This window comes from Protobothrops mucrosquamatus, unplaced genomic scaffold (assembly GCF_001527695.2).
Source record: "Protobothrops mucrosquamatus isolate PMUCROS unplaced genomic scaffold, P.Mucros_1.0 scaffold69, whole genome shotgun sequence".
Classification (NCBI taxonomy): Eukaryota; Metazoa; Chordata; class Lepidosauria; order Squamata; family Viperidae; genus Protobothrops; species Protobothrops mucrosquamatus.
Window position 1 is genome coordinate 1,109,843 of NW_015386447.1, and position 16,841 is coordinate 1,126,683.

The 16,841-nt window shown below is 37.1% G+C and overlaps 1 protein-coding gene across 3 annotated transcripts in view; it reads right to left on the reverse strand.

Moving 5' to 3' along the window:
* ADGRL3 (adhesion G protein-coupled receptor L3) overlaps window positions 1-16,841 on the reverse strand; it is a 410,528-nt gene that overhangs the window by 110,297 nt on the left and 283,390 nt on the right. For all 3 annotated transcript variants that reach the window (XM_029283374.1, XM_015812132.1, XM_029283375.1), the window contains one exon: window positions 6,000-6,168. In XM_029283374.1, coding sequence (XP_029139207.1) covers window positions 6,000-6,168 — 169 coding nt within the window. The remainder of the gene's footprint in view (window positions 1-5,999; window positions 6,169-16,841) is intronic.

Sequence of the window (16,841 nt, forward strand, 5' to 3'; positions counted from 1 at the left end):
CTAGAACTAAGGAGAAACTTCCTGACAGTTAGAACAATTAACCAGTGGAACAACCTGCCTCCAGAAGCGGTGAATGCACCAACACTGGAAGTTTTTAAGAAGAAACTGGACAGCCATTTGTCCGAAATGGTATAGGGTTTCCTGCCTGAGCAGGAGGTTGGACTAGATGACCTCCGAGGTCCCTTCCAACTTTATCATCATTATTATCATTATTATCATTATTATCATTATTATCATTATTATCATTATTATCATGTAAATCTAGTTCCATTAAGGACTACATGTTGAGTATGGTTTGCCTGACAGTTACAAATCCATCTGGTGATGATGCTATCTATCCCACATTTTTCTAACTTACTAAAGAAGTAGGTAGTGGTCCACTTTGTCCAATACCTTACCAAAATCCAAATATACTATGTCCATGTTATTTTGCTGGTCCACTAATTAAGTCACAGAATGAAATAAGATTTGTTTGGCGTGATCTGTTTTTGACAAACCCATGTTGACTTCTAGTTATAACTTTGCTTGCTTCTAGGTGTTCGCAGATCTATTGCTTGATTATCTTTTCCAGAATCTTCCAAGGTACTGATGTCAGGTCTGTAGTTTCCTGGATCCATTTTCTCCTCTTTTTTGAAGATAAGAACCACATTGCTCTTTTCCAGTCCTCTGATAGTTCCCCAGTGTACCAGGATCTTTGAAAGATATAGTTCAATGATTCCAAGATCATGTCTGCCTTCAGAACTCTGGGCAATCCATCTAGTCCTGGTGATTGGAACTCATCTAGGTAGACAGGTGTTCTCTTACCATTTTCTTGTCTATTTCTTGTCTAGTCTGTCTTTTACAGTTCTGTTTTTGGTAGGTTGGGCTATTTTTTGTTTTTGCATGAAGACAGATGCAAAAAATGAATTAAACAGCTCTGCTTTCTCCTTGCTGCCCATCACTTCCTTGCCATCTTCTCCCATTAGTGGACTGATTGTTTTCTTCACCTTTTTCTTGTGTTTTACATGTTGAAAGAAACTTTTAAAATTATTTTTGACATTTGTTGCAAGTCTTAGTTCATTCTGAGCCTCTGCTTTCCTGATTTCATCTTTGCAGATTCAGGCTATATGCTGGTATTCTGTCTTAGTTATGTGTCCCTCTTTCCATTTTTTATACTTATTCCTTTTGTCTTTTAATTTATCAGAGAATCCTTTATGCAACCATGCTAGTTTCTTTTTGGATTTCTTACTTTTCTTTTTCAGTGGTATTGTAGTGGATTGGGCTTTTATAACTACATTTTTCAGAGTTTCCCAAGTTTCTTGAGTTGTTTTCCCCTTTAAGATTTTAATCCATGTAATCCTTCCCAAGCTCTAAGATCCTTGAAATCAGCTCTTTTAAAGTCTAAGATAATAGTTTGATTTTGTTCTATTGTGTGTGTCTGCATTGTATTGAATTCCATCAAAGTTCCTGTAACTTCAACCCCTTCTATCATTTCATTTCTTTTGCTAAGAATTAAGTCCAATATTGCTGACCCTTTAGTTCCCTCCTCTACTTTTTGGATGACAAAGTTGTCAGCTAGGCTCATAAGGAACCTGTTTGATCTCCCATTTGATGCAGTGTTTGTAGGTAATGCAGACTGTAGTCTATGAATCTGAAGTTCTCTTTATGGCACCATTCCTTAAGCCAGTGGCTGATTTCTAAAATCGTTTGTTCCCTCATTGGATGTTGATCTTTCATTGGAAGTGCAGATAATATTGTTTTCAGCTTCATTGTTCTATCATTTGTCCCCACACGAAAGAGAAGAAAGGGATAGTAATCTATGGGCTTGATTATTTTAGTAATGCTCTCAGTCATATTTTTTACTTTTGCTCCAGGGAGACAATATACCTCCCTAGGTTGTTGTCCAGTCTACAGACTTCATCCATTTCCTCCCTGTGGCAAGAGATTAGATCCAGGATAGTGGAGCCCCTTGTTCTTTCTCCCACCATCTCACAAATGAGGTTGGTAGTAAGAGAGGACAAGAAATGATTTCCGGGCAGATATAGATTTCCAGAAGGTGATAAGACAATTGTAATCATCCATTATCACTATTGTATGCCTCATTGAAAGATTGTTCATCTGATGCGGAAATACCTCATCTATATCTTCTGTCTGCTCAGGTAATTCTTTTTAATAACCCTCCCCCCAAAGTTATCATGGTATCACTTTTGCTTCTCTCTACTTTTATTCTTGCTCAAATACTTTCAAAAGGATTCCTGAATTTCTCTGCAAGTTTTTTTTTATATACAGTGCAACACTCCCACACTTTTTATCGAATCTCCTTCTTTTGAATAAAGTGTAACATTTGAGTGCTGTGTGCCTAAGTATCCCTCCAACTTTCAATAATGCCTGTCCTATCATATTTGTCTTCCCGAGTTAAGGTCTCACTGTATATTTCCCTAAACCTGTGCACTAGGGTAGAAACATTTGATGTTTTGAATTCCTTCTCTTGGTATGTCTATTCTACTCTCTTTGTGTTCTGATTTCTTGGCCTGAGTTCTTAGCTGCTAATTCAATTCTGGGCTTTTACTTTCCTCCCACTTTCCCCCTAATTTAACATTTTTCCAATGAAAATGTTGAGATGCCTATCCAAGGACTTTTCTCAGTTTTTGCACAATGTATTCCATTTCTTCTCAGAAGTCGTTCATGAAGTTACTACAGGCCTCTGTCCCAGAATTCAAGCTCTTCTCATCAATTCCTGTTTGCATAAACAGTTGTTGACTTGTGAGATCTACTTTTTTTTCTTGTATCATGTCTCTCAACTGGAAAGATTGATGGAAAAATTACCTGCATTCCCAATTCCTTAACCTTTCTGCCCAAGGCCTCATAGTGTCTCTCTTTAAGTGTCTCTCTGAGCAGGTGATTTGTCCTCACATATATTAGAAAGAAGGATAGTTATCATTTAAATATTTTGAGTAAGTTTGCCAATACATCCTATACAAAAGTACCTGGAAGACCCTACTTCTCTGCATTCTCTTATTCAGTTTGCACATTTTTGGCTCACCTTAATAAGGAATTACCTATTGTGCAGATGACAGAAGGAATGGCCTTGAAGGACACACCACTACCAAGGCAATGGTTAGATAAAAGAGGCCTGAACCTGAGCCAAGAATGTAACAAGGGTAAAACATTTCAGACAAGCCACTGCCTAGTTCACATAAAGATAAGGGAAGGGAAGGGAAGGGAAGGGAAGAGGAAGTACATTCAGACTTGTAAGATTTTGTTACAAAAGCTTTACAATAAAAGTAGTACTGGCCTACATGGCATTGGTTTCCTAGTCTTGTCTACCTTCGAAGGTTAACATCATGAGATGCCTTTTCTTTCTCAGTGATCCTTTTGGATTTCTTTTTCCCATAAGGGCTCAGAGACTTCTGAAAGTGTTATGTCATACATTCTTCAAGTGGCTATTGGTCCTCCTTTAGGGACAGCCTTGTACTCATTTTTCAGTTGCACTAGCACAAAAGCCATGGCAAATCTAGACAGCATACTAAAAAGCAGAGACATCACCCTGCCAACAAAAGCACATATAGTCAAGGCCATGGTTTTCCCATTTGCAATGTATGGCTGCAAAAGTTGGACCATAAGAAAGGCTGAGTGCCAAAGAATTGAGGCCTTTGAACTATGGTGCTGGAGAAGACCCCTGCGAGTCCCCTGGACTGCGAGTCCCCTGGACTGCAAGGCGATCAAACTGGTCAGTCCTAGAGGAGATCAACCCTGACTGCTCTTTAGAAGACCAGATCCTGAATTTGAAACTCAAATACTTTGGCCACCTAATGAGAAGGAAGGACTCACTGGAGAAGAGTTCTTACTGATGCTGGGAAAGATTGAGGGCAATAGAAGAAGGGGACGACAGAGAATGAGGTGGCTGGATGGAGTCACTGAAGCAGTAGGCGTGAGCTTAAATGGACTCCAGAAGATGGTAGAGGTCAGGAAGGCCTGGAGGAACATTGTCTATGGGGTCATGATGAGTCAGACACGACTTCGCAACTAACAACAAAGCACAAATTGCATCCTAATCACCTTGATTTTTCCATATGCTTGTCTTTTCCATTGTCTTTTATTTCCCTCATAATTTTTTTTATCTCTGTGCTGATTCTTGAGAACTTCAGCTATCCTGTCTTATTTTTGCTTATACATGTCAGTTTAGAAACTCTTTTCTCAAGCCTCTTTGCTTTCTCATCCAAGCTCTTCCTCTTCCTCCAGTCCTGCAAGTATAGTCCAGGCAGAAAGGTGTCCATTCTATCTATTTTTTCAGGTCATTGTCCATGTAGCTTGGATCCTTCCCTATGAACTCTCCTACCCAAAACTCCCACAGAAATCTTCACTATTTGCTTCCTGTGGCATTGAGTGCAGAGAAATTCTAGATGAAGACTAGATTGGACTGAAAGAAGACAGGTAGAAAGAAAAAGAAAAGGGTACACACTCCAAAAGGGTCTCCCCCTTGAATTCCCTTGCTAATCTCCCTGCCAAACTCCTGCTTCCACTCACACTTTTCTTATCCTGTCGATGTTAAGTGTTTGCTTTTTCTTTTCTTCACTACCTGCAATGACCATCTCAACATGCATTTTATTCTGTGGACATATTGCCATTCCAGGAAGCATTGGAGAAACGCTTCTAATCCTCTAAAGGTTCCATGCTGCTGCACGGTACATTGCCATGAATTTTAAGGCCCTGGATGGTACTTCATCACTAGCTGCTTGCTTAGGGTGAATTACATTTGCCATTTTAAAGTCCCTTTTCCAGGCTGGAAAGATTAATTTTGGAGATGTATGCCATATTGCTCATCTGTAATTCCAGGTGGTTTATGAATATATTAAAAAGCAATCTCACTGCAAATCCTTAGGAGACCTCACTTTGGATACTTCCACCTTATGAAAATTATCCATTAATTACTTCTTTCTGCTCCCTGTTCTTTAATCAGTTAGCAATCCATTAAAGGACTTCAATAAATCAAAGAGTTAGAAAGAACCCACAAGTCACTGAGTCCAGAAGAATCAAATTAAAACTCCTTTTATCCCAATGATGTTAAATATACTCTAGAGTCTTAGTGAAAGACTTTGTCAAAGTCTTTTTGAAGCCTAAACCTTGAATCACTGGAACAACTTGGAAACAACCAATTCAAATTCCAATGGATAAAATTAACTTACATAGATCGCACCCATTTATATGTCTGTTGACATTCAAAGCCATTTTAAATGCTGTGAAGTAAGATTAACATTAGAAAAACTCTGTTTAGCAAGTTTTTATAATAATAATTACTTTATTGCATTATGCCAATTTATCCAGGATGTGTTAAAACTCTCTGGCCTATGATTTTCTGTATCTACCTGTACAAGAGATGGATCTACAATTTTAAAGAAGATTGCTAGGGACTACAGCTTTTCAGGAGGTAGAATATTGATCTGGTTTTTGTGGTAAAGGAGCTTCCTCCTTCTATTTTCCTGGCAACAACCACCCTGTGAGATGAGAGGGATTGGCTCAATGTCATCCAGCTGGCTTTCAGGGCTAAAGCAGCATTGGAACTCAGGGTCTCCTAGTTTCTAGCCTAGTACCTACACCAAATTGGCTCTCCTTTATCACAAAAGCTCCTTTACCACAAAAACCAGATCAATATTCTACCTCCTGAAAAGCTACACTGTGCCACACTGCTGCCAGGATAAAATCAATTGGAATAATACTATTCAGAGAGAAATTCAAAGGGATTATTTTTTAAATGTATTTCTAAATAATGTACATTTAATGAAAAGCTCCATGATCATTAATAACTACTCATTTTTATCATGGGTTCAGACACATTCTATTGTTAGGCAAACCAATTCAAAACCAAACCACAACAAGTGCAAAATATAAGACCCTGTATGTAAAAAAAGTTGTAGTTATTAGGCTATTAAACACCTGATTTGCTTTCTTTAAAATATCCATCATCATCACCACCACCACCTCCACCACCACCATCAAAATCAACATCGCATCGTCCTTACCTTTTTTTGGAGAACACAATGGAAAATGAATATAAACATTCCCTGCAGAGAATTGAAAATGGTGAAGAGGTACGCCATGATCACCGTGCTTTCATTAATATACATAAGTCCAAAGGCCCAGGTGAGTCCCAATAGGCAGAGCAGAGCTATTGCACCTATAACCCATGACCTGTCAAGGAAAGAAGGAAGAAAGGAAGAAAGAAAGAAAGAAGGAAAGAAGAAAGGACAGAAAAGAAGTGTATTTGACTGATAAAGAAAACAATTCAATGAACACAACAGTATTTTAAATTATTCTTTGATGAAAAGAAAGGCAGAATGTGAATATTTGTGAGAAATGAATTTTTTGGATTCAATGCAGTTTATTATCAAATTCATAATCTGAAGAAAATATATAGATGGAAAATGTCATGAGCATGAAAATGCCTCTCTAGAAAAACAGGCTTTTAGCAAATGTTTTTGTGCAGAGCAGTGCAGATGTAATAAAATATAGAGATATGTGACACTGTAGAGGAAAATAAAAAATATTTTAAATTTGCCTCCATCCCTTACATGCCTAATTTTATAGCTTCATGATATTGAAGGACAATTAAGAGAACAACAGTCCTATTATTTTGAAAAAGTGTAATGGTGGAACACTAGCAGATGGCTTTATATATTTTGTATATTTTCTGCAGTTAGTTGGCTCCAAAATTCTTTGCAAAATGTATTTTCAAATGAATTATATATTAAATAACCTGAACCAAAATTTAAATACAACCTAGCCAACTTTCAAAATAAATTTTGCCCAACTATATTGTTGTAAGCATTGCTTGTTTTTTAAAAGGAGAAATTCCAAAATAGTGTATTAATAACTATTAATAAGTACTGATTTTCTAGATCCACTTCAGTCTGGGTTCTGTTCTGGCCTAATTATAAGAGGATCTCCCTTGGCTACTGTGTTGGATTACTTTCCTGTGAGAGGAACATAATCATTATGGACATGGTATGGACATACCAACAACTGTGGTCCATAGTGCCAAAATGACAAAATGTGTGTCATGATGTTATAGTACAACATCTGAGCTTTCTTTCTTGTGTCTACATGAAAGTTACATATCAATGTAACAGCACACACCACTATGTAATGGTCAAAATTTGCATTCTGATACTGTAATACGTGAACATCATTCATCACCTCCCTTTTCTATTCTGAACATGCTTTCAATCTGTTCTCTTGTGGGATTTCTCTGCTATATTTAATTACAGTGTCAACCTGTATTGGCTCTATGGATTCGGAACTGCTGCAGCACTTTGTAGTCCTAGCCCTGCACCTGTTCTGGAGCAAAGCATTGGGACACAGCACTATAGTTTGGCCTCCTGACAGTCTTTATGTGGAATGCCTCAATTTACTTACAATGTCATCTATGATATCTATAAAGTGGCTTGATACAGTAATGAGAACATTTGGGGTGAGGTGTCATCCCAGCTCTATTACTTGATGATCTCAGAATCATGACAGGTCATGCAAGTCTTAAATTGTTGCTTGAATGCAATAGCGGAAAACAGATAAAAGCCACGTCAATAGAACACAAGCATTGTGAATCAGTGGCTCCTGGGTAGGAATAGGAATTGAAGGTATTCTCTATTCTGGATGGAATTGTGGACCCCTGAAGGAACAGGCTCCTATTCTGAAGGGCTTCCTAGATCTGTCATTGCTGCTTGAACAGGTGATCTTTGTGGAGCCCATTGTTGATTAAAAATAGCTTGGCTAGATAGATTCAGGCGTCAGTAACTTCAAAACTCACTAATATAATCCACGTTCTAGGGCAGTGTTTCTCAACCTTGACAATTTTAAGGCATGTGGACTTCAACTCTCAGAATTCTGGGAGTTGAAGTCCACATGCCTTAAAATTGTCAAGGTTGAGAAACACTGTTCTAGGGCTTTCCTTTGGAATATTCTGGAACCTACAATTCATCATCTAGTCTCCTGAATAGGGAACATTATCATGAATGTATCTCTGCGCTGATTGCTGGCCTAGTGAAAGTTACATATCAATGTAACAGCACACACCACTATGTAATGGTCAAAATACCCAGAGAGCTGGTATTACTAAACTGAAACAATTAAATATCCCCAGGTACCAACAATACAATTCTCCAGCGAAGCTCTGTTCTTTGCTCTGCAACCTGAAGCTTGACAGTTGGTAGAGGTTTTCCTGCAAGGCACCTGTTCTCTGGAATGACTTTCTCTCTTATGATGCTGGCCCGAGTTTAGGCATCTTTGAAACATTGGCTTAATATAATTGACTTTCTTAGCCATTAGCTCCACTAATATTTGGAGAGGGGCTGCATTGTTTTTATTCTGTTTCTATTCTGTTTATGATCTGTTTAACTTCATACTTGTCTATTTATTGAAAACAGTTCAGGTTTTCAGAATATGAAGCATATACAAATGTTGTTAATAACACATGAATAAGTAAAGAAGCATTCAGTGTTTATCACTACAAAATTCAAAGGAAGAATTTCTAGGCACATACTTAAAAGGCCTCTGAATACTCTTCGGAAGAATTTAGAAAGATTGAGCCCCTACACACATTCCATTTTTTTAAAAAACTGTCCCTAAATGAACGAAAAAGATCAGGAAAATAATGGTGACAGAAACGTAGTAGTGGGAAGTGAACTAACATTTTCCTTGGTGGTGGAATTTGGATTATAAAATATTATATGACTACGAATATCGTAGCTATTTTGACCCAAATTAATCAGATAATTTGTAAGAGGTTTTTTTAACTATAGGAGGTTGCAGTATATAATTTGTGGATTAGCCTGATCCAGGATAGTTCGATTCTGTATACAGCAGAATACTTCAAGTCTATAGTAGGCCATTTCAGTGAGTAGACAAAGCATTCCTGTATTAGCAATAGGTTCATGGAGTCTAAAGGTGGGTAAACTACCAAGAATATTGTGGGATATACAATAACAGTTAATGGATCAACTTAGAAACCTGAAATTTGTTTGATTAATACCAAAGTTATTCAACATTTTCACTGAATTAGAAATGAAAGAAATAGGAGCAATAGGACTGCGGGTGCAGCAAAAGCAATTTAAAATTTATACTGTTCATAGATAACAAAGTAGCAGTGAGAGAATTCAGATGCAAGAATTAGCAGCTACTGGAACTGTTATAGACCCATGTGGTTTGAAATTACGTAGAACAATCATAGAAATATGCAAAAATTCAGATGACCATTAGATGCCATCTATGCTTCTGTGCTGCAAATTAGAGATTGTTCAGATTTTTGCAGCCCAGATATGAGAGACTATATGATTCTAGAATGCATTAAATGAATTATGCATTGTGGCAAAATAAAATGAAAGATAATTTTATTTTCTATTTGGAAGTTCAGGACAAATATGAGATTATCAAGGAATATTTGATTATTCAAAGAATAGTAATCTTGAAATACCATGGAAAGTAATGAATTATTTTTAACAGTATCCTGCTGTCTCACTAGTTTTCATGGGCCATGCAAAGTTTTTCCAGTGATACAAACTGTATGCCTGAGAATATTACTATGATGATGGAATGCATCTCTAAATTTTCTCATAGGAAGTCTAATAAATATTATACATAATCCTTCTCTCTCTCTCTTCCCCCCTCTCTCCCCCTTTCTCCTCCTCCTCTCTCTCCCCCCCTCTCTGTGTTTGTGTGTCTATGACTAAATCTGTATATCTGTAATGAAATGAGATTCTAAGCAGTGAATATGCCCAACAGATACTATCTTATAAGGAAAGGAGGAAGCCACACAAGTAGGAATGAAATTTCTACTAGAAAATTTGCAAAAGAACTATAGGGCCATTTATATTCCTTAAATAAGCTAAGTTAATATTTTTTTAATGAAAAGTCTCCAGCCATTTTATTAAAAATTAATGAGTGTCAGAAAGTATGAATCACTCAGCAGTTTTGAAAATTCCTGCATCTAAGTCCTCCAGATGTAAGGACTAATTGTGCAGTTTGCTCCCCCAGAAAGTTTTGATATTAGGAGGCTTGTTGGAAAGCCATCTGGAAACAGAATTGCTATAGGAAATGAAATGAAAATCCAGATAGGTGCTCCCCATGTGACTATAGGATCACAGACACTGCAATTTTAAAAAAAACTTTGATCCGTGTTGCTACTGCAAATAAGAATAATTTCAGTTTTGTCTTCAGACTATGGGATCAATAATTTTGCCAGGAAAAACTTGATCTGTGGGAGTGCTTGCTTTCATCAAAGAACCTAGCAGCTTGCAGAAAATGTTGAGGCCTGTATAAGGTGGCCCTCTTCATGGACTGTTGCTTTTTAGTAGTAAAAAACTTGTATAAATGAGACCATGAGCTATACTGCTGAAGCTGTATACTCCCAGAAGGCTTACTCATAATTGCCAAGGGATCAGAGTAAATATGATCCACTGGAGGATGGAAGTAATCCACTTCAGTAATCTGTCAAGAAAACAAATGTGCATTTAACACCTAGGTTAATGTCAACATGATATTGGAAGATGATTCCCCAGAGACAGAAAGTTTCCAGAGGGTTATAGGGAAAAAGAGCAACTAGGAGAGTGGCATTGTTCCTTTTGAATTAAATCTGAAAAGATACCTCGCTGCTGATATGACCAAAGATAAAGGTTTGATGCTGCACAGTTATTTATACCATCATTATAGCCATGAACCTGGACAAACCTTATGCTATTAAATATCAAAACTGAAGTTTGATATTCTAGGACTCACTGTAATAAGTCACTTTACATACAAAAACAATCAAATCTTCTACCTCAGACAAGAAAATCATAGAAGAAATAAAGTAGCCATCAGTGCTAGGATACAACTCTGATAGAATGATAGAGTGATCTTGATTCAGGTCCAAGAAAAGCCAATCAATATGATTTAAATCTATGCTCTACCCATAGATACAGAGGAAGTGAAAGATTCCAACTGAACAAAAAAATTATAGGAAACTGGAATGCTAAAGTTGGAAATCAAATGATAATAAGAAGTAAAATATTTGGCCATGGTGTACAAAATGAAAGAAATATATTAATGGAATTGTGCCTAGAAAATTATGTGTTTATCACAAATGTCTTCTTCCAACAACCTAAAAGATGACGCTAAACATGGACATCACTATATGGACAACACCACAATTAATTAATTATATACAATGCAAATCAAGATGGAGAAACTATGACCTTATCAAATTGACTGTGGCTTAGATCCTGAACTTCTTGCAGAATTGACATTAAAGAAAACAAAATTATCAGTCAAACCTAACATGACCTCAGCAACATTTTATTGGTAGCGGTTATGAATACATTTATTTGATTTAACTTGATGAATAGGGTGCCCAAAGAATTCTGCTCTGAAATTTATGACGTTATTGAGGATAAAGCAAACAAAAATATTCCAAAATAGAAAAGCAAAAGAAAGTGAAATAGCTGTCAGTTGTTTTGCCGAATATAGCTGAAGAACAGGAGAAAGCAACAGGCAAAAAACAAGAGGAAAATTTACCCGAATAAATACAAGGTTTCTGAGTACAGCAAGATAAGACAGTTAAATCAATAGTGCAGGAAAATAAAGATAACAATCAAATGGGAATGACAAGAGATTTATTTGTGAAAAATACAGCAGTGGAGGGAAACCTTTATGCAAAAACAGGCACAATAAAAAACAAAGGCAAAGATTTACTTAAAAAAAAGTTTTAAAAAAGAGATGCTATAAAAAAAAAACTATAGAGAACAAATGTCCAAGTCATGAATACATATGAAAGTTTTATCCCTGAACTAGACCCAGATATTCTAGAAAAAGACAGTCTGGAAAGTGAAGTCAAGTATGAGAAAACATCGCTAATAAAGAGATGGCAAGAACTGGTGAAATACCAGCAAAACTTTGAACAATCTTACAGTAGTATGAGGTTTTACTTGTGGTTTATAGGCAGGTATGGAAAAGACAAAGGGACTTGGAAAGATTGCTTTATATTCTAATATCAAAATGGGCAGTATTAAAGGATGCTCAAACTATGAATCAATTGCACGTAGCTCACATGCTAGCAAGATCATATTCCATATCTTTTAATCCAAATGTTATCAATATACGGAGCGTGAAATAACAGGTGTGCAAGCTGGATTCAGAAAAGGCAGAGACACTTGAGATTACATAGCTAATATCTAATAGATAATGGAAAAGGCAAGGATATATTTTTTCCAGATCATGTAGGAGAGCTGCAGCTTATGGCTAGAATCATTCCAGCTATACACAAGTCTCAGGTCATTGGTTCCCCTGATATAATTCAAAAGTTTTGAATTATAGCAACAAGATGCTAAGGGCTTCTCCACATTATAAGATATTACCCCTGTATTGCTTATTATCCATGGAAAACAACTATAGTAGCAGATTTTTTTTGTGATAATCAGTAGTGTTATCTGATTCAAGCTTAATTTGACTTTTATAATAAATGAAACAGAAATGGCTGCTTCAAAAACTATTTCTGATCACTTTTTTTCAACATATTACTTCTGCTGACTCAAAGCCACAAGCAATAGTAGACTTCATACAAGACATTCACATAGCATGTCCACTAGATTTAACCTATTCTTTGCAGAGAGAGATGTATAACATTACATATATTAATTCTCTATGTTGACAGAATTGTTACAGTATTGTGTGCAATGTGGCACAAAGTACTGAAGAAAAGATGAATTAGGCATCATTAAATGCACAGAATGTATAAAACTATTTGCATTCTTTAAATTTTTGTAGCTGTCTGTCTGTTTGTGATTCTTGCCAGAAGAATAAACTTTTCTAGTAAACAAAAACTCACTAATTGTTGCTCCAGTGCCAGGAATCTGGAAGAGAATTGGAGTAAATATTAACTTCAATTTAATATTTATGAATTTAGAGGCCAGAAGCATTTAGTTGATATAGACTGTAATTCCATCATTCTCAGACTGCAACTTCAGCCAATCTTCTACTCTCATCAATTGTTTCAGAAAACATAATAGTTAGATAAAAATGCCCTGATAAATTAATAACAATGCCTCACTGATCATGGGAGAAAAGTTTGCACAATTTGCTTAGAAGTATAAATTTATTCATATGACAATCAGTATCAACTATTCACAAGGCAACAGGAAGATACAAAAAAATGGTTCAAACCCATTTTATTATGTTAAAAAGCTTTTCTCACCTATGCCCTGGGCCTGCACAACTAATTATAAATCCTGGTTTCATATCTGAGAATAAACTGTACTCTAATTCTCCTTATTTTATAGAAAATTTTTCTCTGATGCAAACACAGTCTGCATATTCCACTTTGATAATCATCATAGTTTGCGTGCTTTGTCAGAATCACAACCAAGATAACAAGGCTGAATGAGACTATTAGAAAAGACAATTTGAAACAGAAACCACAGAGAAATAGAGTCAAATATCTTGATCTTATAAAGGCAAAAATAGGCACAATTTGCATGGGACAGACCTCAGGGGATTGGGCCCAGAAATGCTGCCTAGGAAGTGGTCAGATAAGAGAGCGCATAGTCCACAGCTGGATAGTGGGCAGGCTAGAGTTCAGAAGAGACCCTCCCTAATATCTTGGGGGTAGAGGAGATGGGAGAATTGTACTTTCAAACTTGCAAGTTTCTGTTAATATCTTTAACCTTTAACAATAAAGTAGAATTAGCTGATCATGTCATGTTTTCTGTCTAATCTACCTGATAAGGCTGACAGAATATAAGACACTTGCAGCCTTACATGAAGCTCCCACATTCACACAATTTTCAGAAACAGGGTTAAGGGTCACAGATCAAAGTTCCTCGATTATAAACATTTTATGAATTTCATATTTTTTTATTCGAAGGAAGAGATCTGCTTGTAACTGGTGACTAGGAGAAAGAGAAGCTCATATCTTACATGGAAACGAAGATCCCAGAAAGAAGCAGTTAGCTGGTATGTTAATTTCTAGTAGAAAAGACATTATGCGCATTATGTAGCAATGAAGGAGCAGGACCTTAGTCCTCCAATAGCATATGTGTTTTAGCCAGACTAATCATCTGTGCGTAAAGGTTTAAATCTGAATAGATTATTTTGTATATTGACTATTTGTGTTCCTGTAATAACAAGTTTGGATTTTCTTCTTCTTCACAAAATCATAGAATAGGAAGGATCGAGATCATTAACTCCAGTACAAGAAACCAGACTTAAGGCACTTCTGGCTAGGCTTTTCTTGAACACATCTATTGATAGGTAACCTACCAAATGTCTGGGTACATGTTTCTATTCTCAGGCATATGGTGTTATGGACAGCCTATGAGATGGCACAAAACATTCTAGCATCACTTGTTCTGTCTCAACAGTCTAGCTCTTTCTGCCTCTTTAGCTTTAATAGGGAATACATTAAGGAAAGTGATCCTTGGAATTCCTGATGAGGGAGCGACATCACCAGCTGCTTTCTCTAATGTGAATGGGGGTCAGCAGAGGATGTGAGTTTCGACAAACGGTTAGACTCACAGGCTTAGCCATCAATCAAACCTCCTCCATGAGATGGATGAGGCTTCCTGCTCTCACCAGCTTTGTTGGGAAGCCTCATTTACAGTATAGATGAACTGCAAATTAACTCTGGTTGAGATGAAAGCTCTGTCACAGGGACGTGTCCTTAAAGAATGATTAGTAAAGCATTTTCCAGTTGCAGTTAGAGGGGCTATTTGAATGAGCCTTCAAACTGATCTTCCTATTAGAAATTACATATCGCTTCTACTATTTTATATTTTACCTTCTTGGTGACATATTAGACTACATGAATGATAATGTGTTGCTCCATTGTCAGTGTGCATAATGGGGAAGAGGAGCAATCAATATGATGCTTTTTGTCATCATACTACTTTTATTAAGCATGAAATAATTGGATTTTATACAATATAATGCCTTGCAAACTGCAGTCTTCTGGAATTCCAGAAAACCTCATACATTGAATGGATTTGTCCAGTGCTTTTTTTGTAAATAAATAAAAAAAAAAGATGCCGGAACCCACACACGTCATACAACTTGCCTTGCCTACCCTACAAGGTTCCATCCAAAAAAGGTGCTGGAACTCCGTTCTGGGCGTTCTATGACAAAAAAAGCCCTGGATTTGTCACTATAAATCAGAAGCCATTGAAACAGAAGCTCACACACATCTGTGTTGTAAATTTATTAACTTATATCCAGGTTGTTCTGAATGTTTTTATCTCAATTATCTTTTAGCTGGCCAGAGTGATGCATTCTCTTACAAAGTTGTCAACTTCTGTTTAATAGCCAGAAAGATTTGGCAGGATCTCAGTAGGTATATTTTGATTTGATTAAAATTGTTTAAAGTTTAACAATAACAATAACTGTTAACTTTTTATCTGTTTCTAGGAAGACATTATGGAGAGACTTGGAGAAAAGTTTTCTAGTGTTTGTCACAGTCTAGCAATAGAAGGAAGTGTGAGAAAGAAACTCAAAATAACCGCACCTTGGTTTGTTTAGTATAAGTAGGGCAGTGACAGCGAACCTTTTAGGGACCAAGTGCCCAAACTGCAACCCAAAACCCACTTATGTATCGTCGGGTGCCGGGTGGGCGTAGCTCATTGGGTGGGTGTGGCCAATTGGGTGGGCGGGGCTGCGGTGGTAACGGCAGACCGGGTGGGACTAAAAAGTTCAATCAATTCCAACTTTGCGAGAGAAGTTGAAATTGATTGCTTGATTGAACCTTTTTTTTTGCACATGGCAACAGAGGCCTAAAGCGAAAAGGTTTTATAAAACCCAGCTGAAGGCCTAGGACTGGGGCGACGGTGCACGTGCCTACAGAGAGGGCTCTGCGTGCCACCTGTGGCACGTGTGCCATAGGTTCGCCACCACGGGAGTAGGGCCTGAACAGATAATAATAATAATAATAATAATAATAATAATAATAATAATAATAATAATAGTTGGAAGGGACCTTGGAGGTCATCTAGTCCAACCCCCTGCTCAGGCAGGAAACCCTATACTATTTGAGATAAATGGCTGTCCAATCTCTTCTTAAAGTCTTCTTAAAGACTTCCAGTGTTGGAGCATTCAGTTTCTGGAGGCAGGTTGTTCCATTGATTAATTGTTCTGTCAGGAAGTTTCTCCTTAGTTTTAGGTTGCTTTTCTCTTTGATTAGTTTCCATCCATTGTTTCTTGTCTTGCCTTCAGGTGCTTTGGAGAATAGCTTGACTCCCTCTTCTTTGTGGTAACCCCTGAGATATTGGAACTCTGCTATCATGTCTCCCCTCGTCTTTCTCTTCATTAAACAAGACATACCCAACTCCAGCAACCGTTCCTTGTATGTTTTAGCCTTCAGCCCCCTAATCGTTGTCGCTCTTCTCTGTACTCTTTCTAGAGTCTCAACATCTTTTTTACATCGTGGTAACAAAAACTGGATGCAGTATTCCAAGTTTAGAGTGGTATTAACACTTCATGTGATCTTGATTCTATCCCTCTATTAGTGCAGCCTAGCACTGTGTTGGCTTTTTTTGACAGCTGCAGCATACTGCTGGCTCATATTTAAGTGATTATTCACTAGGATTCCAAGATCCCTCTCACAATTACTGCTATTGAACAAGGTACTCCCTATACTATACCTGTGCATTTGGTTTTTTGTTGCCTAAATGTAGAATCTTACTTTTTTCACCATTGAATTTCATTTTGTTAGATAGCGCCCAGTGTTCAAGTCTGTCAAGATCCTTCTGTATCTTAAGCCTGTCTTCTGGAGTGTTGGCTATTCCTGCCAGCTTGGTGTCATCTGCAAATTTGATGAGTTCCTCATCTATCCCCTCATCCAAATCATTGAT